The sequence below is a fragment of the Triturus cristatus genome, chromosome 4_2 (assembly GCF_964204655.1).
Source record: "Triturus cristatus chromosome 4_2, aTriCri1.1, whole genome shotgun sequence".
Lineage (NCBI taxonomy): Eukaryota > Metazoa > Chordata > Amphibia > Caudata > Salamandridae > Triturus > Triturus cristatus.
The window spans coordinates 933,892,215-933,916,161 of record NC_140586.1 but is presented as its reverse complement, the minus strand read 5'-3'; the positions used below and the strand labels follow the sequence as shown (position 1 = coordinate 933,916,161).

At 49.8% G+C, this 23,947-nt stretch overlaps 1 protein-coding gene across 1 annotated transcript in view; it reads right to left on the bottom strand.

Annotated features, from left to right (window-relative positions):
- LOC146838951 (vomeronasal type-2 receptor 26-like) overlaps positions 1-14,018 on the bottom strand; it is a 161,701-nt gene extending 147,683 nt beyond the window's left edge. The window contains exons 1-2 of the mRNA XM_085599992.1: positions 13,965-14,018; positions 11,791-12,018 (exon numbers count right to left, since the gene is read on the bottom strand). Of these exons, the coding sequence (XP_085456118.1) occupies positions 11,791-12,018; positions 13,965-14,018 (282 nt within the window). The remainder of the gene's footprint in view (positions 1-11,790; positions 12,019-13,964) is intronic.
- Positions 14,019-23,947: the final 9,929 nt, after the last annotated feature.

Here is a 23,947-nt window from a genome sequence, read left to right as displayed (position 1 = left end):
CCACCATTATGTGTCTTTATATGTATTCAATGACTACGGTGACATGCCTCTACCCCCTAAATCCCCCCCGCCGGGACCGCTGTGTGTGGAAATCGATCTGCACACAGTCTTGGTGCACACTGAGGGATATTTAGTTGGACATGAGTGACATTAGTGCCCACAGCCCCCTCTCCCAGTCCCTGGTTGTTACTCACCCTGTTGCTGATGTAGCTGGTCATGTTCAGCACTATCCTGTCCCTTGACTCCAACCACCAACTCCTCGCTGATTACTGCAGACACCTGTTCCTCCAAGGCATCAAGCTTCTCCTGTGGCACTGGGCTCCCACGTTTGGTCTGCAGTGCTGCCTGGCGATAGTTGGCCAGTTTCTGCTTGGTCTTGCGCTTACCGTTGCCTCCTAAGGCACATTCCACTAGGGGGAAAGCGGCCACATTTGCTTTCTTACATGACGTCTCAATGTGAGAGATTTGCAAGGCTGCAACCTGGAAAGCGGTTCATACCTTTACGAGGCACTACTGCCTAAAATCTGATTCCAGGACTGATGCTCAAGTTAGGCCAAGCCTCCTTGAGGAATCTGTTTGGATAGTTTTTCTTTTTTTTTTGCTGTATCCGACCTTGGTTTTCTAAGCTTACTGATCACATTTCTGTGTTCTCCTTATTCTATTCTAATGGTTATGACTATTGATGAGGATCCCCTGGAAGATAAGGATTAGTTACTTACCTGTAATCCTAGTTCTCTTCCAGGGGTATCCTCATCAAAGTCATAAGCAACCCTCCCGCCTCACTGGGCAAAGGATTGTTATATTTTGAAGATATTGTTAACTCTTTGTACCATGGCTTTTTCACTCTCCGCAAAGAACAACTGACCTAACTGTCACCCCTGAGGCATGATGGGAAGCTGGGGGTCAGGAGTGCCTTAAAGGCACGGTGTCAGTTTGTTGCTATGCAGCTACAGGTTAGCTTTTCAGTCTTTTTAGACTGGGTGTTTGCAATGCAGCCTGGGAGCTTCCTGTGCTTTCAGTGGTTTATGAGAATTTCTACTGTTTGCTGAGCATTAAAACAGTTTCTAAACAAATTTTGTTGTTGTTTCTCCTGTTTCTAATGCATGTTTTTCATGTATGGTGGAAATTCCTTACAGCATGATTCAGCTCTGGTGTTTATTAGGCTGCAATTGCTTATTTATATATATATATATATATGTATATTATCTACTGGCGGTCGCCAGTAGATAGTTATAGATAGTTAGGACCGTGTTTCCATAGGAAATCTGAAAATTCTATTTTGAATAACTTTGGCACCGGTTGACGAACCTTCGCGAACTTTTCAAAATTAATGGGGCACTCTGCTCAGCTCCTACCCTGAAAGACTCGGGGGGATTCGTCATGCGGGGGCCGAGAAAAAAGGGGGGGTCCCAAAACGCGTTTTCCCCATGCATTTTCCCATAGGACCTTTAGTTGAAGGTACAGCCCGAACGGCTGAACAGAATTACTTGAAATTTGGCAGAGAGGTAGTCCTCAGGTCAGGGATGTGCCTTTTGCATATATGGAGTCAATCTGTTCAGTAGTTCCTGAGAAAATTGCAGTTAAAAGCACATACATATTTATAGCCCCGCACCGTGCGCGCACCGTGCGCACACCCTAACGTGCGCGAGCGTAATTCTGATTTGTGGTTGTTAGACCTGGCACCTTGGCGTGAGTCTCCCTCCCTCTTTTTGTCGCTGTGCATCATGTGTTTTTATGGTGTTGGCCGCTCAGCGCGCTGTGCCACTGCCAACCAGTGTCGCGGTGCAAGTGCTCCCTATGTAAATTGTATATGTTGGTTGGATTCCATGATTGGATTGTTTGATTTACTGTCAGACCCCAGTAAAGGGCGCCAGGAGCGCCAGGACATGTAAAGGCAAACACCGCTGGTGGGCTTGCAGCACTGGTTGTGCCACCCACAGAAGCGGCCGGTAAAATATGTCTAAGGTCTGCCATCGCAGAACCTGCGTGCAGTCTGGTACTGACATGCTGACCGGCAAGTGCCCACACTTGCCGGTCCCTGAAACCTTCCCTTAGCTGCATGTTAGTCACCCCTCTGGTAGGCCCACGGGCAGGGTGCGTTGTGAGCATAAGGTGGGACAAGCCTAGATGCGTGGCATGTCCTAGTAGTGAATTACCGCCATCTTGATGTTCACTACTGCAAGGCTACCCTGTTCTCATAGGCCAGTATGGGCGGCCTGGATTGTTACACCCTATGATCCTAACCGACCCAGGGAACATGGTAGGAGATCGAGTTTAGTATGCCTGAACTCGGAATAATAAGGTTTATTTTAATATTCCGCTTTTAGAAAGCTGGCCTTTGCTTGCCTAAACATTTCAGCCCGCCTCTGCGTGATGTGTATCTGATGTCTGGCTGGTATGAGTGACAGGGCTGGGGGAACCCAGATGGGCAGGGCTAGGTAGCCTGGTGGTGAATAGGACGATCGACAGGTAGATGGGTGGGAGGAGTACTCCTAGGCTCTGAATAGGACAGTGCTCTTCCACCTCAATGCCGGCTCTGCCCCCTGTGGAGCGTCTGAGGACTCTGCCCTGCACTCTGAAAGAAGAAGCCTGCATCGCGTAAACAAGGTGCTCAGAAACCGGACTGGACTAGGCAAGGGCCCCCCTGGCCTGGGAGAACAAAAGATTTGCTGTATAAATGTAGGAGCCCTGCTCCTAAGAAACTAGATCCGCTTTTGACCAAGAAGAATCTCTGCCTGAGGAGGAGGCACCGGGAAAGCTGTAGGAGGAAGACTGTCCCTATCCTGGGGGATTGGCCTACAGTGGTGACCTTGCTGCCAAAGGGGAGAAGAGAAACTGTTGCTGAAGACTTTGCTTTATTTTTACTTTCAAGACTTGTGCTTTTCCAAAACGATCTCCAAGGGTTTGGAACTGAGCTTGCCCCCTGAACTGAGCCCCAGGACCATTGGGCTCTACCTGATCTTCACTCGCCTGCCGCTGGACTGTGGTGTCCTTTCCCTCGCCGGAGCTGTGACCCTCGTGCCCCAGTCCCTCCCTGAGCCGTGACCAGGACTGCTTAGCCGCCCCCGCCTTGGGAAGAGCCTCGCTCGATCTGAGTCGCTCCCCCTACGCTGTGCTGGGCTGCCCCTGTTACCTCGCTCGCTGGAGGCTCGCTGCGCACCTTCACCCTCCCGCCGGAATCGGCGTTGTGAGCATCTCCAAGCCTCGGACAGCCCGGACGGAACCTGCGTGCCCGGCTGCCCCGCTTTGTTCACCCGCCACCTGCAACACCCCGCTCTTGTCGTGAGCCTGAAGATCAGACCCCCAGCGTGAAGTGTGGGAGCCTCGGACGCCGCCTCGCCCTTCTGTCGAAGAGCCGCTGAAATCCCGCACCCGCCTTCGCGTCAAGAAACAAGGTACTGTACTTACGAACTCGACCACGAGCTCGCTTCGGATCCAGGGTCTGCAACGTTCTGATTTCCCTGTCATCTGCCGTGTGCTTCCCGGACGCCGCCTCAGCACGAAGTGCGCTGAGGCCCACAGTTACCTTGTGCCCGCCTAAAGAACTTTCCGTAACAAAGAGACTTCACCGTATTTCCAAGAGTTGTGGCCCCATCAGTTCAACGTTACTGGGCCTCGTATTTGAATCTGCTGAATCTAAATAAAAGCTTATTTTTATATACTTCCTGATTGGTGTCCGTTTGTGGTGCATGCAAGGGGTTTACTGTATGTGTAATTGCATTTGCTTAACCGTGTACGCCTGAGACTTAGCCTAGACTGCTCGCGCCACGCACCTAGAGGGTGAGCAGGGGTTATTCTGGGGAGTCATCCTTCGCCCTGACAAGAAGTAAAGGGTCCCTGCTTGTTGTGGGTTCACACCTGCGTCAACCAGAGCCCCCTCATTTCTAACATTGGTGGCAGCGGTGAGGATTTATGGATTTGCATTTGTGGTTTGCGTATAGTGAACCACTGATCACCACGTAGTGAGAGCAGACCAGTAACGCAGCCACAAGACTAGCAATTGTTTTTGTTTTGCCAAGAATCTCCGTTGTTAGAGCCATGCCTGGTTCACTTCCCGCCGGAAGGGCAGCTTCTATAATCTCTGGATTTGAGGACATAGATTGGGAAGAAAGCGCACTTCAGGATCATACCAATGAAGAGTTGAGAGGTTTTTGCTCCAAGTTCAGAATTGCCCGAACTGGATTGAAAAAGAAGGACCAACTCGTGAAGGCGCTGAGGGCCTGGCATGAGTCAAAGGCACCAGAGAATCAGGTGGAAATGGTTCCACCAGAAAGTGTCCATGAGTTTGGCAGAGGCCTGTCGCCAGAAGAGTTGGCAGACAGGGCAGCACCCCGGGCACACGAAGTAGAAATGGCAAAACTTCATGGGCAAATGGATATGGAAAAACAAAGATTAGCCATGGAAGAAAAGAAACTACAATTAGAGCATGACATGAAGCTGAGGGAGCTGGAGCTGAAAGCAAAAAGTTTGGAGCTTAATCCCTCTGGTGGCAGCACACCGCCAGTACCGGCGGAACCAAGATTTTATATTCCCAAGGATGTAGTGAAGGAGTTCTTCAAGAATGACGACATCGGGCAGTGGTTCAGAGCCTACGAGGTAGCCATGTCTTCCCACCGGGTCCCTGAGAGAGATTGGGGAGCGGGGTTGTGGGGACGGTTCCTGAGTGAAGGGCGGGACACACTGTTAGATTTACCTGCTGATGTTCATAATTCTTACGCCCATATGAAGGAAGCATTGATGACTAGGTATGGGTTGACCCCTGAGTTATATAGACAGAGGTTCAGGGGTTGCACTAAGATTCCCAATAGTACGTATGTGGAATATGTGACTTTCTTTTACAGAGCGCTGGATGGTTGGGTAAAGGGTAGTAAGGTAAATGATTATCAAGGGCTTCTTGATTTAATGGCATGGGAGCACTTGTCCAGTAATTGTTTTCCTGAGCTACGCCAGCACCTGATAGATAGTAGGCTGACTAACCCTAGGAAGCTTGCTGAGAAGGCGGACCGCTGGGTCAGTACCAGGGTCCACAAGGGTCCCGTGGGAGATTCCGCCAAAGGTGGGCAGGGTCCCCAGAAGAAGAGTGGGGGGGACAGTGGTAAACAGAAGCAGTTCCAAAAAGGGCCCCAAAGTAGTCCCCAAGGGAACCAAGGGAAGGGTTCTCAGCCTCCCCCACCCCAGAAAAGCGACTGGGGCCCCGACAGGTCCTCCTGTTCAGAAGGGGCCCGTAAGATGTTACAGGTGTAACAATTTGGGGCATTTTGCCTCTGATGTAAAGTGTCCATTGTTTGGTAAACCAGCACCCACTGGTGCTCCACCCCGGCAGGTGACTAGTGTAGCCTTGGGGGAGGAGAGGGATGTCCAAGGTGGGTGGGGTCCCGCAGAGATGTCCCTGGTCTCGCTAGGAGACCGTGAAGTGGTCCCTCCAACCCAACTGCCTGAGAACACTAAGAAGTACAGGCAGTGGGTGACCATAAATGGCCATAGGGTGGAAGCTCTTAGAGATACAGGAGCCAGTGTGACAGCTGTCAGGTGTCACCTGGTGTCTCAGGAGCAGGTGGTCCCCAATGCATTCTATCCCGTTGTTGCCGCTGACAACACAGAGAGGCACTGCAAGGTGGCTCAGGTTCCCTTTGAGTGGGGGGGGGGGTCCTCTGGTACTCTTCAGGTAGCTGTGAGGCCCGCCATGCCTGTAGACTGTTTGTTAGGGAACGATTTGGAGAGCTCACCTTGGTCTAAGGTGGAGCAGAGTGCTCACCTGGAGATGTTGGGTATGCCGGATTGGGCGTGTGTCACCACACGGTCCATGGCAGCCAGTAGAGGGACTCAAGAGGTCCTGGAGCCTGAGAGGGAGGCCCAGGAACCGGCCTCAGAGAGAAGGGGCGCGGGAAGCCGGCCCCTGAAGTTCCCACGGTCCAGGAGGAAGCAGACCTTGAGGGGGATGCCCTGGAGCCTACAGGGGAACAGATAGCTGAACTGGGAGACCTGCCGGAGCTGACCCATTGGCAGCAGGAAGGAGGTCCCACCAGGGAGGACTTTTGTAAGGCACAGAAGGAGTGCCCTTCTCTCGTAGGTATGCGGCAGCAGGCTGCAGACCAGGCCGCAGGTGATCAGTCAGGATCACACTTCGTTTACTGGGAGAACAACCTCCTATATACAGAGCCTAAGGTTGCTGAGCCTGGGTCAGCCCGTGCGCTGGTGGTACCCCAGGACTTCAGAGCCTTCCTACTGGGGCTGGCTCACGATGTGCCATTGGCAGGGCATTTGGGGCAGCACAAGACCTTTGAAAGGCTTGTCACCCACTTTTATTGGCCTCAAATGCGCAGGAGTTCAGGTACTCACTGCAGGACATGCCAGACTTGCCAGGCAAGTGGAAAGAGTGGAAGGAAGCAGAAGGCTCCACTCCAGCCATTCCCTGTGGTCGGTACCCCATTCCAGCGAGTGGGGATTGACATTGTAGGGCCACTGGACCCCAGGACAGCGATGGGCAATAGGTTCATCCTGGTCCTGGTGGACATGTAAAGGCAAACACCGCTGGTGGGCTTGCAGCACTGGCTGTGCCACCCACAGAAGCGGCCGGTAAAATATGTCTAAGGTCTGCCATCGCAGAACCTGCGTGCAGTCTGGTACTGACATGCTGACCGGCAAGTGCCCACACTTGCCGGTCCCTGAAACCTTCCCTTAGCTGCATGTTAGTCACCCCTCTGGTAGGCCCACGGGCAGGGTGCGTTGTGAGCATAAGGTGGGACAAGCCTAGATGCGTGGCATGTCCTAGTAGTGAATTACCGCCATCTTGATGTTCACTACTGCAAGGCTACCCTGTTCTCATAGGCCAGTATGCGCGGCCTGGATTGTTACACCCTATGATCCTAACCGACCCAGGGAACATGGTAGGAGATCGAGTTTAGTATGCCTGAACTCGGAATAATAAGGTACATCGTTTTCCAAGGTTTATTTTAATATTCCGGGTTTGCAAATGCCGCTTTTAGAAAGCTGGCCTTTGCTTGCCTAAACATTTCAGCCCGCCTCTGCGTGATGTGTATCTGATGTCTGGCTGGTATGAGTGACAGGGCTGGGGGAACCCAGATGGGCAGGTCTAGGTAGCCTGGTGGTGAATAGGACGATCGACAGATAGATGGGTGGGAGGAGTACTCCTAGGCTCTGAATAGGACAGTGCTCTTCCACCTCAATGCCGGCTCCACCCCCTGTGGAGCGTCTGAGGACTCTGCCCTGCATTCTGAAAGAAGAAGCCTGCATCGCGTAAACAAAGTGCTCAGAAACCGGACTGGACTAGGCAAGGGCCCCCCTGGCCTGGGAGAACAAAAGATTTGCTGTATAAATGTAGGAGCCCTGCTCCTAAGAAACTAGATCCGCTTTTGACCAAGAAGAATCTCTGCCTGAGGAGGAGGCACCGGGAAAGCTGTAGGAGGAAGACTGTCCCTATCCTGGGGGATTGGCCTACAGTGGTGACCTTGCTGCCAAAGGGGAGAAGAGAAACTGTTGCTGAAGACTTTGCTTTATTTTTACTTTCAAGACTTGTGCTTTTCCAAAACGATCTCCAAGGGCTTGGAACTGAGCTTGCCCCCTGAACTGAGCCCCAGGACCATTGGGCTCTACCTGATCTTCACTCACCTGCCGCTGGACTGTGGTGTCCTTTCCCTCGCCGGAGCTGTGACCCTCGTGCCCCAGTCCCTCCCTGAGCCGTGACCAGGACTGCTTAGCCGCCCCCGCCTTGGGAAGAGCCTCGCTCGATCTGAGTCGCTCCCCCTACGCTGTCCTGGGCTGCCCCTGTCACCTCGCTCACTGGAGGCTCGCTGCTCACCTTCACCCTCCCGCCGGAATCGGCGCTGTGAGCATCTCCAAGCCTCGGACGGCCCGGACGTAACCTGCGTGCCCGGCTGCCCCGCTTTGTTCACCCGCCACCTGCAACACCCCGCTCTTGTCGTGAGCCTGAAGATCAGACCCCCAGCGTGAAGTGTGGGAGCCCCGGACGCCGCCTCGCCCTTCTGCCGAAGAGCCGCTGAAATCCCGCACCCGCCTTCGCGTCAAGAAACAAGGTACTGTACTTACGAACTCGACTGCGAGCTCGCATCGGATCCAGGGTCCGCAACGTTCTGATTTCCCTGTCATCTGCCGTGTGCTTCCCGGACGCCGCCTCAGCACGAAGTGCGCTGAGGCCCACAGTTACCTTGTGCCCGCCCAAAGAACTTTCCGTAACAAAGAGACTTTACCATATTTCCAAGAGTTGTGGCCCCATCAGTTCAACGTTACTGGGCCTTGTATTTGAATCTGCTGAATCTACATAAAAGCTTATTTTTATATACTTCCTGATTGGTGTCCGTTTGTGGTGCATGCAAGGGGTTTACTGTACGTGTAATTGCATTTGCTTAACCGTGTACGCCTGAGACTTAGCCTAGACTGCTCGCGCCACGCACCTAGAGGGTGAGCAGGGGTTATTCTGGGGAGTCATTCTTCGCCCTGACAAGAAGTAAAGGGTCCCTGCTTGTTGTGGGTTCACACCTGCGTCAACCAGAGCCCCCTCATTTCTAACAGTGGTTACATGTTAGTCAACGTTCGAATCGGTCGAAATCAGGAAGTGTCGGCCGCCATTTTGTTTGTTTTCAGTGCGAGAGTGAAAAAGGAAGGTGGCGAACGTGGAAAGGGGGCAGGGTAGAGAGTTCCTGACCCCCTAGCCTTTGTCAGGGGGTCCCTGAAGGACCCCGAAGGCAGAAAAAAACATTATAATTTTTTTTTTTTTTAAATCGCGGGGGTGCGCGCACCGTGCGCGCACGGTGAAAAACCAAAAAAACAACATTTAATACGTAGTTTCTTGTAAAATAAATATATAAAAAAAATAATAATACATACATAACTTAGCATTTAAAAAGCCCGTACAAATTCACTGAAAAAACCATAGGTTTCACACACGTTATAGTTAGGAATTAGCATTTAAAAAACCTTGCAAATTCACTTAAAAAACCATAGGTTTCACACATGTTATAGTTAGGTGGATATTTCACTCGTAAAAAAACAATGAAATTCCCCCGTTATAGTTAGTTCAGATAACTATAACTCGCGCGACCGCCACTCTATCACAAGGATGATGTCATCAGTGATGTCATGAGTGATGCCACTGACCATGTCATGAGTGATATAATATGTGACGTCATGAGCAGGATTTCATTGTTCAGCCCATTTTTATATGTGTCTAAGGTATAGCTCCAGAAGACCTCTCTTCTTTTGCGTATTTCAGTACTTTGGTTGCCCGAATTAATGAGTATTTGTTCCAGAATAAACCACTGTATATCTTGGGCAGTGTGTTGGGCCTCCATGTAATGTTTGACTAACAAGGCCGCTATTTGTTTGGTTCTGATAGCTGACCTGTGTTCAGTCAAACGAGTGGTAATGGCTGCCAGAAATGAATCCCCCCTTGTGTAAGTTAAGCAACAATGCGAAAATTCACCGAACAAAGGTGGTTTGGCTTCATCCGGCATGGGTTACTGCACGCCAAGTGCATAGGGTGTTTTGATGAAGATGGGATACACCTGTCCAGAGTGGGAATGGACCTGTTCTTGCTTGATCTGGGGGAGGGTTTGGAATCAGCAGGGTGTAGGTAACTAGGCCTATCGTTTTGGGGGGGCCCTGGGGTGACGGTGGCCACATCCAGTGCTGTGGAGGAGTTACAGGGTGATCCAGAGGCTGCAAGGTACAGAGGGGTACCCTTTGCACGAGCACAGAGTGCAGAGGCCAAATATCCCCAAGGAGGTCCTCGCGTTGGACCCTGGAGGAGCGACGGCGCCCCGTTAGTCCTACGGGCGGTTGTGGACCCGAGCAACCGGGGGTTGCCTGGAACAGAGCCCCCCTTCTGGGGGCGTGAGTAATGGGGTGGACTGGTGGTCCACCGGTGGGAGGGGTTATCCTCTCCCCCAAATCGGACAAACAGCGATTGGCTAGGGCCACGGTGTAATTTGGCTCATCAGGTGGGCAGGCGGCGAGGGGCTGCCTGCCCTGGGATCGTTTGTAAGATAACCCACCATGTTGGCATATTTGTTATGCAAATAAACCTGCAGCAATTTTCTCCACAAAGAACGTGTCTGGTCTGTTTATTTCTCCAGGGTATTGATGTAGGAGGGATGGGGAGTGTTGCAGATTTTGGCACTATGATCCCCTCTTCTCTGTTTCCAATTCTCCTCCCTTCTTGCCCGTTTTTCCTGAGCCATCGTCTTCCCTTCCACATGCTCCTGGTTGTGCCGTTTGTTTAAAGCCCTGCTTCTCCCTCTCATGTCTGTCTCCCGATGGTCGTTGGTTCCCCTTTTGGGTCTGACGCTTGCCTTTGGCACACTCAGTTTTTTTCACCATCCGAAACCTATTGGACACCCCCGCTCTTTGCTGGGTCTTCCCCTATCCCTGTTGGAGTCTGACTAGTCTTTGCTTGAGTACCTATCTTCAAACCCTGCATCAACCTCCTACACAGCACACCCCATGTGTCTGCGCTGTCTCCTCGTGCTGTACTCTCACCACTGACCTGGGAGCAGCTCTGTGCTCCTCCACCTGTCTGACTACCTCCCTCCTTGGAAGCGCTGGTCCAAAGACTGCCCTTCGGGCACCCCTGTTTCCGCTGGTACCTATGTCTGGAACAGCCTCTTTGTGAGGGGGTGCAACCCGCGACCCGCAGGACAGCCGGACCATGGTCCACCCCCCTCTATGTCTGAGCTTTCAGCAGCGACATCTTTCTGATTACGCAAGAAAAATGTGCTTTCCCCACTCCTCATGTGGTGACCTCTACGACATGCCGAGGGATGCCCTTCCCCCCAAAGACCCGGGTATGGAGAGCGCTATGCTCCCCCGCCAGAGGCCAGGCATCTTACAGATTACTTGCCATCTTCTATGCATTTACAACATTGTTCTCTGCAAGGACCTTTCAGGAAACTACATCAACATTAGTGGTAGGTTTAATAATAGTGAGAGTCATGGAACCTCCCACGCTTTCAGTGGTGAAGGGCATGTCCAGGGTGGCTCAGACTCTGTGTCAGAACCAGACCGGACCGTGCCCTGGAGCTGTAACCTCAGGAAGCAAGAGGAACAGAATGTGACAATCGGCAAAGTGACAGGCTGAGAAAACAGGTCCTTGCCGTGGTTGATGGGAGGACGATGCAGACAAACCTGAGCTCAGAGACTGACCAGCTTTTAAGATGGGCAGCAGTGAGCATGCGCAAAAGGAAGCAACAGCAACTCTTCCCACGCCCTGCAGAGGCAGGACTCTCCTAAAAAGAAGAGAGCTTCAGACAGGGGACATTTAAGGTGGTTAGAGACAGCTGAAGAACCCAGCTGAGCATAGAATATCTGACCGCAAGCCCCTGGAACTGCACGTGATTGCTCCACCACTCAGCCTCAAGAAAGCCTCTGCCTCCTTTATAACTGATGCTCAAAGTTTGTCAGATCCGATTCAGACCTCTTTTTAGGTCTCGCCTGACCCAGCGCATGCGCTGGTCTGGCGAGACTTATTGAGAGGGCTCCAAAAAGTGCTACCAGGCCAGCCTAGAGCTACAGTGCATGTGCGCGGGCGCGCGCGCCGCTTTTACCGCGATTTCTTTCACTTTCGCGGCCGCTTTGATGTTTGATAGCGATTACTTTCGCCGCTTGGCATAGCCAATAGGTCTCGCTTTTGGGACCTTATAAGTATTTAGTTATGCAACTGTTGCATGGCTAAACACTTATAAGGTCCCAAAGGCGAGACCTATTGGCTATGCCAATGCTTGTTGAGTCTTGACTTACCCATGTGGATGGTCTTACCTGCGTAAAGTTATGGTGCCACCAGATGGCGCTGTCGTTGAGTATGAACTGTGCCTCCCCCGAGGAGCTGATGCTGAAGCTTCCCACTTTGTTGGTCGTGACATTTACATGAGAATAGTAAATCCAGTTCAGAATGTCAAACCTCGCAAGCGGCTCTCCTTGGTCATTGAAATGGACCTCTTCACCAGAGGTGGTTTGAAAATGAAGATTCCGCATATAATGGTGGAGCTGCCAAGGAGAAATGAGACACAGAAAGAGGATAATTCTATTATAAGCATCAAAGACAGCTTCTAATGCAGAGGGCGCGTGGTTAATGCTACACTTATATTATTCATCAGTGTTGTCATCGGGTGGTGCTCATTGCATCGTGTGGTCAGAGGTAGCAGCAAAAGTTTAAAGTCAGTTTGTTTCCCTTTAGTGTTATGTATGGCTGCAGTTGAAATTATCTCAGTTATGTCAGTGCACTCCATTTATATGGGTTTTGCTTGAGGGAGTGCAAATGTGTGTGTGCATATATGTTATGAATGTGGGTGAGTGCATGTGTGGTCATTGACTTCCATGCATCCGTGCATGTTTGCATGTGCGTATGTGGATGTAACCATTCATTGCATCCATGTCCCATATTTATGTGTGAGTGCCTCCACATCGGATTGCATGTGTATTTTGTGTTTGCGTATGCATCTGTACATGCCTGCATGTGCGCACGTGTGTCCTGGTTTGTTTCCCATGTGTTTGCATGTGCTCACCTATCAGTGTGTGTGCATGTGTGTCTGTTTTTGTCATTGTGTGTGTGAGCCAGTGCATATGTGTGTGCTCATTTGATGACTTGCATGCATCTGTGTATGTTTGCAAGTGCATATCTGTGTACACAAGTGTCCATGTCTGAACCTGTTTCCTTGTGTGTTTGTGCATGTGTGCCTATGTGTCAGTGCATGTGTGTTTCTATGTGTCTGTCTTTGTGTCTGTGTGTGGAATCAGTGACTTCCACGCATCTGGATATGTGTGCACAAGAGTCCTTTTCTGCGCCAGTTTCCCTTGCGGTGTTTGTGCATGCAGCAAGCATGTTTTTTTTGTTATTTTTTGTTGTTGTTGCATATTTATATAGCGCGAACTCAACCCTGTAGTATTCTTGCGTTATGATTCATGCCCTATGTTATCTTGTTCCTAGCTGCTCAGCCTGTGTGTGTGTTCTGTATGGAATGTTGGTGTGTGGGTTATGAGTGGAATGTTTAGGTGATTGGATGAGTGATGAGTGGCAGTTGGTGGATGGGGCTGAGCAGCTAGCAGGCTGTTCCTGGTGGAGCTGCCCTACAGCACTTATACACCTGCTGATGAAGATTTATACTACTTGTTTACTTACCTGAATAAACCTACTTGAACCTCATCATACCAGCGTAGCCATGATTAATACTCTCTCTCTCTCTCTCTCTCTCTCTCTCTCCAGCACTATTTTTTCTGAGAATCACAGTGCTTTGTTCATGACGCCCCCTGCAACGGACCGTTCCTCATCCAGCTGCATTGATGCAACACCCCTACCCTCCCCGGGGTGAGTGCGGAGATTCCAACGAAGCCCTTCCTGCCGGACACCAGCACACTGATGACTCCCACTTCACGATTTGAGCAGGCTGACGAAGGCGCTTTTAGTGGAATACCGAGGCTGGTTTAGGAGTCTTCTGTCTGTGGTGAGTTCCCCATGTCAGATGTACATGTGGTTAATTACTTTGTTTTTGGAGGGACACTGTTACTGCTCTGTCTCTGGTGATTGGGCCACATGCTGCCATTTTCCTGCCTTTGGATTTCTTTCTGTGCATTCTAAGCCCACGAGGCCCTCTCCCTTTCAGCATGCATAGATAGTGACATAGGACTATCCATCTCAGTATAGCCACAGAAATAGGACTACACTCCCTACTCTTCTAAAGGGGCAGACATCTTGGAACGAGTTCCCTCCACCAGTGTCCTACATCTATTCTCCTCATCAACATCCTAGCTCCTCCCTACCTAGTGACCTCATCATTGAATTATCCCACATCAAGGCAGTGAAGCCCTTACTATATCCTGCTGGACACATCTCAATCAATATCATCGACCCATCAAACTTAACCAAAAATGATGCACAAAATCTCAAACACAAAATACTCAAATCAAATCTAGAAACACTCTTCCTAGAATCCTACTTCTACTGCAATAAGGGCTCCATAATCAACGATCTTATATTTTTCACCAACCATCGCGCTCAATGGAGGAAACCCTTATCCTTCGTACTCATGGTTACCACCTCCAAGAAGATTCCACATGGCTTTAAACTTATTATAGCAGCCTCACCTGCGTACAATGCTGAAACCACCAGTACCATTTACAACAACAGCACTGCACTTATCTAATCCTCGAACCACAACCTGGAGCTCTTTGATGATCTCTTCCCCTGCATTAAAGATGAGTTTAGTAAGGATGTAAACCTCAACTCCTTTTTACTGCTACCAACTACCACCCTACAGAGCGATCCCCATATCCCATACACTCCTTCCTTTACCTTTTCCCACCACTCTCTCTCCTATGCTTTCCACCCTCTCTCCCACCCATGACTCCACAACGATCCAGATTGCCCCCTTGAGAACAACAACAGCAACCCAAGTCGCCACATCACCACAGTACAAAATGTTACCTCTTCACCTTTGTGGCCAACCCCTCCACAAGCCACCATCCTGCTATCAACTCCACTCCCCAATCTATATGCGAACCGAATATTAACGCCGATCCCTGGAGCAACAGCAATAAGTACCTTCGCGATCAATTATCTTTGACACTGTAAATCCGTTTGCCATGTCTACCCATCACAAATCCCCCGCCTCTTTCTATAATACGAGATCCCTCCACGGCAATGCTCGACTCAGACAGAATCTAAATCGGACTTCCCACACTTCCTCCAATCACCCAAATCCTCCTTCCACGTAACCTCCAAACCCAGGCAGCATCTCACAGTCATTGACCCACAAACCATCCCTATATTCCAGGGTCGCCCCAGACCACTAATATCCCCACTCAGCCCAAAAACCTTCACACACCTTCCCCAAATCAGTTCCATAGTAGTTGGTCTCTCTGGTCAAAGCTCTACAACCTAAAAACCAAATTACATCTCATGAGGGCTGCATCCAGAATCTACTACATATTACATCTAAATTAGAACGCACAGGTATGAACCAAAAAGCATTACTGGAACCAGAACACGCCCATCTTCAAATACCCTATTACCACCAGCCTTACCACACCAGTGCCCCCCACCTATATGGAGCTGTAAAACGAATCTAGAGCTCTCCTCCGTAACCAACAAAGTGGTTATTCTCTTACAATGATATCCTCTCTCTTCTCGCCTCCTATAATCGCACACCTATACAGCACACTATGCCCGTGGGGAAAAACTCGAAAATCCTTACTCACCCACATAGGGTCCCCCATCCGATTCTAAGGACCATTACTAAATTCAACCTCAAATTAGTCCCCATATCTGATCCATTCTCAACTGGTACCAAAACAAAACTAAAATGTGCGCTACTGAATTGCTGATCTGCAGTGAAGCATGCTGCCGATATTGCGGACCTTTTCCTTACTCATGACCTGGACCTCCTAGTACTCGGCTTAATGAATCCTCATCTCCCATTCTGGACATTTTAGCCCCTCCCAGCAACAACATCATTCACATGGACCGTTCAGGCTGTCTGGGTGGGGGCATTGCCTGCATTCACCATAACAAGTTCTCAATAAAACAAACTCATACTCAATCTCTGTCGTCATGTGAATACCTGGGAATCAATGGCTCAACATATTATGTACACTGCATACAATCTATCACCCCCCTGGTGATAACTAAACATTCATTTAACAAATCATGGAGATCATCTCTACCAACAACAGATCACACAATAATCAGATTTTTCTTGGTGATTTCAATATTCACTGGAATGACACAAACAACCCTTTGGTGAATAGCTTCAAATCCGTCCTCCATGACCTCAACCTGGTTCAAGCCTACAACAGCCCGACGCACAATAAAGGGACCATATTAGACCTAATAATAGCAAAAGGAGCATACCATCCAAAGTTAACCTATCCTACCAAAGGACTGGAAAGACCACCATTGCACCATAGTGGAGTTATCTCCAAAGGCCAACCAATGAAAGCCAAATGCTGGGATGACAGTGGGGTTATCTTCTATCAGTAACAACATTCTACCTCCACTCACTAACATCTCAGACACACAAGTCCTCACTGACCGTTATATCAACTCCATGTTCCACATCATGGACGTCATTGCTCCAAACAACTAAAAGGAGTCCAGAACAAAAAATCAAACCCATGGTTTGATTACATCCTTAATGATGAATGCCGCTCACTAAGAACAACAGAAAGAACACGGAGACTCTCTCCCTCTCCTACTAACCTCAAGCGACTGAAACAAAGAAAGAAAGCTTTCAACAGGCATATCAGAATACCCAAAGCATCTTTCTATAAACAACAACTTGACACGTCCACAAACCGCCCCAAATTTATTTTGGAACTTGTCAAAAATCAGACTAATAGGAAAGGCAATCCCCTTTCTTCTGAGATTTTAACTACACCCAGTTGCAATGTATTTGCCTCCTCTTTTAGGGCCTCATGTAGGTAAATAAATTTTACCGTTTCTTAAATACCGAGCCGTACCGAATCGGTAATTAAGAATCGGTAAGTTATATGTAGGTAAAAATTCGGTAACAGTTACCGAATCGGTAACATTCGGTAATCAAGAATCGGAAATCACCGATTCGGTAAATACCGAGGTGGTATTTACCGATTCGGAAAATACCGAGGTGGTATTTACCGAATCGGAAAATACCGAATCGGTATGTACGGAATCGGTAAATAAAATCACATGACTTGACGAAACAGCTAGTCCTGTGCAACCACACCCCACCCAACCAGGAAATGGCCACACCCAGGCAGGTGTACATAATTAGCCGACCCTGGAGAGGCTTGGAGTGCAGAGGAGAGGCAGGGAGCCGGTGCCTGTGCGAGCGGGAAAACGAACATCATGTCCAGCCAGAGAACACAGAGAGACGGAGGGGAAAGGAGGAGGAAGCTGAAATTTAGCCCCAAGGAACTCCAGGTGCTGGTGGAGGAGGTGGTGAAGCAGCACCAGAAGCTGTTTGGAAGGCAATCCCTGCAAGTGCCTGAGGCTGAAAAGCGCAACATATGGCTGGCCATCCAGGCGCAGGTCAATGCTGTGGGAGTGACCCACAGGGACATAGAGGTCCTAAAGAAGCGCTGGTATGACCTGAGGATTGTAACCAAGAGGAAGATGGGCGACATCCAGAAGGAGGCCAGCCAGACTGGAGGTGGAACCAACAGGGCACCTGCCCTCACCGAACTGGAGGAGCTGGTGGGGGCCACAATCGAGCAAGAGAGCGTCGTGGGTCTTGGGGACGCCAACAGCTCTGCCAGAGCCGCCACACAACAAGGTAAGACGAAAGCACAGCAATGTAGCCCCCCCTATCCCTATCCCACATCCCCCATTGTGAAACGAGAATCACACTGCAGTCCACACGTGTCAGTGCAGACAGGCAATGCATTCTGGGAGATGTAGTCAGGGAAACACCAACCATGATGTAAATGGCACAGGGCAACAAGGCATGTCACGCACTCGAGGCACAAGGAGACAGAGGACATTTTGGAATGTGAAATGATTTATTGTGACGCTTTCAATGCAGCCCTTCGGGGACACTGAGCCAATGTTGTATTTCTGTCCACAGATGTGACATCATGCAGGACAGGGCATGCTGCAGGAGAGAGGGCACACCGGCCACAAATATCACCTCTAGCCAGCACAAGTTCAGACCAGGGAGCAGGCCCACTGGCAGCCGCACCACCAACACAGGCAGCTTCGCCGCACCCAGAGCCAGCATCACCTCACCCAGAGCCAGCATCACCTCACCCAGAGCCAGCATCGCCACTCATGTTTGAGTCACCGGCCACATCTCCGCTTGCAGGTGTTAGAATGAGGAGGCGTCCAGCAGCCAGGCTACGAGCCTTAGACACCTCGTCTGACGACAGCATGGGCCCTGAAGAACTCACCAGGCCCCAGGAAGGGAGCCATGCCACTGTGCCCCACACCTCACAGGCAGCACAGACGGGAGCAAGAGGGCGCCGCAGGTCGCGTGTCCAGAGTCCACCAGCACCCATTGACGGCCATGGTGTCTTCTTGGGTCTCGAGGGCCAAATGTTGAAACAACAGCGCCTGCAAACAAAGGCAGTCATGTCAGTCCAGAGGCACATGCGGGTGATGAAAACTACATTAGTCAACATGGACAATAACATCAGCGGTATGGCTGCGGGCATTCGGGACATGTCCCAGTCAATCCAGCAGTTGTGCAGCAAATTAGATGCTGACATCGAAGCACGGCGCCGGGAACGGCAGAGGAGGGACACTACCAACAGGGCACTCAACCGTCTGGCAACTGCGACTTCTCTACTCTGCCGGCGCTCTGTAAAGATGCAGGAGGGCCTAACACACTGCTGCAGCGACCTGTCTCGGGGGATGGTGCAGGTGACAAGTGCACTAGGGGTGCTATTAACTAGTCAGCCGTCGACAACTGCTGCAGGGGATGCTGCGGAGAGCATCGACAACAGCAGCAGGAGCAGCATCACACCCCCCGTCCCAGAAGGACGCAGGAGCAGCAGGCGGCTTGGGGTTGGCTCTAGTGAGGATGCACAGGCCGTGCCATCCACCACTGCAGCGCGTATGCGCAAACATTGATGTAGCCCTGCTTAGCCACTTCCCAATGGGTGACGTAACCCTGGACATACTCCTTGTATAGATGGTATATTGCCAGATTGGCTTGTTCATGTGTTCATGGCGTGGTGCCACATTAAAACTACGTCATGACTTATCACAACTGGCTGTGTCCCCTTACTTACTCAGAAATAGTTGCATGTGATCTCTGTCCGTCTCTCTCTCCCATCGATTGCAGTTGGCACTCTAGCTGCGTTGCCCTCTGGCTGGCCTGACTCATCCTCGTTGTCCTCAAAATATGTTACTTCCACATCTGTACCTTTTTTCGTGGCAAGGTTGTGCAGCATTGCACAAGTGGCAATGATCTTGCAGCAGTTGATGGGTGTGTACTGGCGTGCGCCTCCGCTCTTGTGGAGGCAGCGGAACCTGCTCTTCAGTAGTCCAAACGTGCGCTCCACCACATTGCGTGTTGTTTTGTGTGCCACGTTGTATCGTCTCTCACTCTGGGTTGATGGGTGTAGGTAGGGAGTGAGGATGAATGACCGGCATGCATATGCACTGTCGCCTAGATGAGTAAAAGGGAAACATCAGTCACATGCCTCTATACACTATGATTTGCAGGTTGCAAGGGGCGTCACTGTTACTCACCTAGCAGGTATCCCTCTCCAAATTCTCCGGCACTCAGTCGTGTGTAGATCCCACTATTCTGGAAGATGTAAGAGTCGTGGGTGCTCCCAGGAAACTTTGCAACAATATCAGTGATGATGTTCCCTGCATCACAGATCACCTGCACATTGATGGAGTGGGTGGACTTTCTGTTCCTGTAGATGTGCTCTGTGTCAGCTGGTGGACAGATTGGGATGTGTGTGCCATCAATGCAGCCAATGACATGGGGGAACTGTGCCATGTGATAAAAGTCTGTTTTGGTTTTCTGCAGTGCAGCCTGTGTGTTGGGGAAGCTGATGTAGTGGTGCATTCTCTGCATCATGGCATCCAGGAACTTCCTGAAGAAACGGGACAGGCAACTCTGGGATACACCACCCACCGCAGCTATCACCACCTGATAACTGCCGGATGCCAGTAGATGTAGGCTGCAGAGCACCTGCACATGTGGGGGTATGGCGTGCGCCCTTCTTATTGGCTGGTCCAGGAGTGGGTGCAGGTCCCTGATTAAGTCCATGATGGTTTCGGGGTGTAGCCTGTACCTCTCATGTATCTCTGCATCAGTCAGCTGGAAGAGTGTGATGCGCTGTCTGTAGATGCGTTCCTCCCGTCGCCAAATCCTCAGACCTGCTGCCTGTAGACGTAGGCGCCTTGCAATGACATACATAGCGGCCATGTTGTCCACGCTGTTGCATTTTGGGATTGCTTATATGCACTGTTGATGGTTACCACCTGCTTTCAATCCGTGTTAATTACCGACTCTTATTTACCGATTTTCTTGGATTTCTTAATTACCGAGTGCTCCTACATGTCATTTTAATTTTTACCACTTTATATTTACCACTTCATATTTACCGATTCGTTAACTATGTATTCGGTAAATACGAATCGGTATTTTAGAATTCGGTAAATATGATTCGGTATTTACCGCCTCATATTTACCGAAAAGTGGTTTTTGGACTCCTACATCTCACTTGTCTGAATACCGGTCGGTAACGGCATATTTACCGAAAATCGGCCGTTACCGACCGGTATTTGGCTACCTACATGAGGCCCTTAATGAGAAAATAAAACAAATTGACACTGATCTCCAAAATTCTGTATGGCTCTTATCTCTCAATGCCCCACCACCGCACTACCCATCTTTCAAGGAGAGGACCGAGAAAGCCCGTCCCCTAAACCAAAAAACAATGCCCCTTGGTCCATCTTCAAGACCTTTGAAGAATCTTACATCTTAAAGTTTCTATATTCTCTGAAGTACTCTAACCACTACAGGGACCCCTTACTCTCCAAACTAGTCAATGAGATCAAATACTCCCTGCTTCCCTTATGGACCAGGTTTAGTAACGCTTCCTTAACACAAGGTTTAAAAAGTAGACAGTTTACCCCTGTACTAAAAAAAAAAAATTGCCGAACGGTCTGAAACTGACAACTACTGCCCTATCTCCAATAGCCCAACTCTGGCCAAGCTCCTGGAAAAATGTGTACATTGTGAGAAGTTTGCCTGGTATATGCTGTCCACTAGTTATAGTGGGCACCTTGCACCAGTCCAAACAACCCTTATTGATGAATCGGTTTAAAGACAACCTTTATTGAAATCTTCAGTGGATTCACTGCTCGGGGTGTGGGCTATAAGTAAGCTGATGCATAGCCTCAGTGGTCGTCGAGAAACTGTTGCACTTGCAAATGTGCACGGTGTCCAGGGGTTTGGTTCCACATCACTCACGGGGGCTGTGGGTCTCAGCTTTCCTGGGGACTCGGGTCGGCCTCTGAGAAGTCTGGAAATCCTCTTCCTGGGCTGCAGGAACTACGGAATCCGGTGGGAGCTTCGAAGATGCAGACCGACAAAATGCTTTGGATGGTGCCTGCCAAGCAGGGGAGTCACTCCTTGACCCCAAGGGAGATTTCTTCAGTCCTCTAGTCTTGAGTAGAGAGTCGAAGTTCCAGGATTCAGTTGCAGAGTTTCGTCCCGGGATATCTAAAGTCCTGTTGCCAGGGGTTCCTTACTTATACTTAAGAAAGGGGTTGGACTAACTCAGGGGACCCACCTATGGGAGGGTTTGGAAAGAGGGGTGGCTACACCCATTTCCTTTGTCCAGTTTTGTGCCAGAGCAGGGGCTGGTAGCCCCTGCAATCGGTTTGAACTGGACTATGCACAGGGACACCAAATGTGCCCCCAATGCAGACTTCAAAGCACTCTTGGAGTGCTCCCACCCAGCCCCAATACACTAAAGCCTGTCTGGTAGGTGGTTACACCTCCCTGTGACAGGAAACCTATTGTCCAGGCCTCCCCTGCCGGAGTTTCATCAGCAGCAGGAGGCCAGACCCCTGTCTGTTGCTGCAGCATCTATTTTGTGATGCCAGGGCTCTGTTAAGCTGGTACCGGGTATACCAGTGCTGTCATGTCTCTCCCTCTAGAAGGGTGGGATCATACTGCCACACCAGTTACTGGTGTGGCGGTATGATTCCAAGGTGTTTGACACCAAACACGACATGTTTCCGTGCAGCCAATCCAAAGTTCCTCTTAATGTCTCCACCCAACCACACTCATAACATCAAAGTATGAATCACTCATAAGACAGCTCTGACCTATACCCCACACATAATAACCTCATCAAAATCTCTATGAATAAACCTGGACAATCACTTTTCTATGCAGGATCTCATCAGTGCCACCACCAGAGACCCCAACTATTAACTGCATGCACTAAGGAAATGAAAACCTTTAATTCTGACCTCACATCTCAAGACAGCTGTTCAAGCGCTAGTGATCTCCAAACTAGATTACGGTACTGCTACCCTCGTGGGACTATCAAAAGCAAAGCTGGCACCTCTGAAGGCAACCTTTAACATGACGGCTCGACTCATCACAGGTTCAGAAAAAAACAATCACATCACCTCAGACCTCATAGCTCTGGACTGACGAGGCAAAGATCCAGCTACAAAGTTCTTGCTGGACTCATCAAGCTCTTCACCACAACACTCCAACGTACCTGGCAAATAAACTCATCCTATGAGTTGAGAAGAGAACTTTAAGAAGCACAGCCACTCTAAAAATTAAAAAAAAAGATAACCTACAAAGCATTTGTTCTGCAGAATTGCCCACAAAATTTGGAACTGACTTCCTCCCGAGACCAGACCTAACCCCTCAACTGCCCTCCTCAAACGAAGAGTAACACAACTAATAATGAACAGATTCCTTCCCCAATGAAGACATAACCTTCACAGACTTTTTCTTCCATGGCCTGTCCTTCCCCTTAATAATTTCCTATCATGGCAATCTCATTATTTATATGAACATTCTACATCCAGTCTCCATGAATGTCAACCTATGTTCCTATATTCACTTTGTTGTTCTCCCATATTTGTATAGTCTTATCTGTTTACCCTTGGTTTACTGATGTACAGCACTCTGATACCCGAAAGGGTCGTGTTTGTGCTATATAAAAATCAATCAATAAATAAATTAACATTCATGCATCTGGGCATGTTTTGCACGTGTGTATATATGAGCAAGTGTCCTTGTCTGTGACCATTCGTCATGTGTGTGTTTGAGTGTCCGCCTATGAGTGTGTGCACATCAGTGTGAGTTTGGGAGTATGCATTAGGTAGGGGTGGGCGGAATTTGCGGAATTAACTTCCGCAAATTATCGCGAAAATGCAGAAAATCTCCGCAAACACGCCGGAAATATCGCGAAGACGCGGAAGTTTTTTGCCGCCTGTTCGCGGTATTTTTTGCGTGATCGCGGGTCGCCAACTTACCCATGCGGTTGCTCACGGGTGCGGCCATCTTGTTTTCACTTGTCCCGCCCTCTCGCGATGTTTACTTCCTGTTCCGGGTCGCGCAATGCATGTTCGCGGTCGATATTTCCTGTTCGCGACCGCTTTTACTTGATCGCGTTGCTTTTTGCTTGCTCGTGGAGAAAATATCGCGCGAACTTGCGCATGTGGTCGCAATGGGCGCGGCCATCTTGTTTTCCACTCTATTGCATGGTTCTGGGGCCTGATTTTCAATCCTCCCTAAATCTTTTCAATCCTTTGTTTATAGACACTTTTTTTGGATCTTTATTACTTATTATTTCTCTAACTATTTTCCTGCTTCTATATTTTTGTTTTTTGTCTACTTTTTTTTTGTTTTTTAGCTACTTTTTCTCTTTGTATTGCCCGCTATTTATTTCCTTTACTCCTTTATTTATTTTACCTTTTCTTTCCCGCCCCGTCCCCAGAACCATGTCCAAGGGCAGGGCTGTTCGCCGGCGCAGCCAGAGCCGCGACCGCCTTTCTTGCGGAAGGCGGCGCCCACAAGGGGTGCAGGCACGGGCCTTATTTGGGGAGGCGGAGTTGGCTGCACTAATTTTCTTTGTGCAGCGCCACCTCCCCTCAACCCTGGCAGCAGGTGGCAGGCCTGGGTCCGGGTACGGCCTCCGGGAGCGTCGGCAGCGGTGGGGGAAGGTGCGCCGGGCAGTGTCGCGCATCTCTGGGGTCCGGCGCACCCAGGCACAGCTGACGCACCGGTGGTCCGACATCCTGGACCGTGAGCAGGACCTGCTGGACCTGTTAGGAGTGGAGGTCCCGGGGCTTGGTGAGTACCTATTTAATTATTACAACTTTGTGTCTGTTCTTCTGCTCTATGTTATATATTGCGAATATCTTTTTTTCCTTCCAACCAGCTAGAATGTTGCTGCTTACAATACATTCCAGGTTAATAACGTTTAAAAGTCTTCTGTGATTATG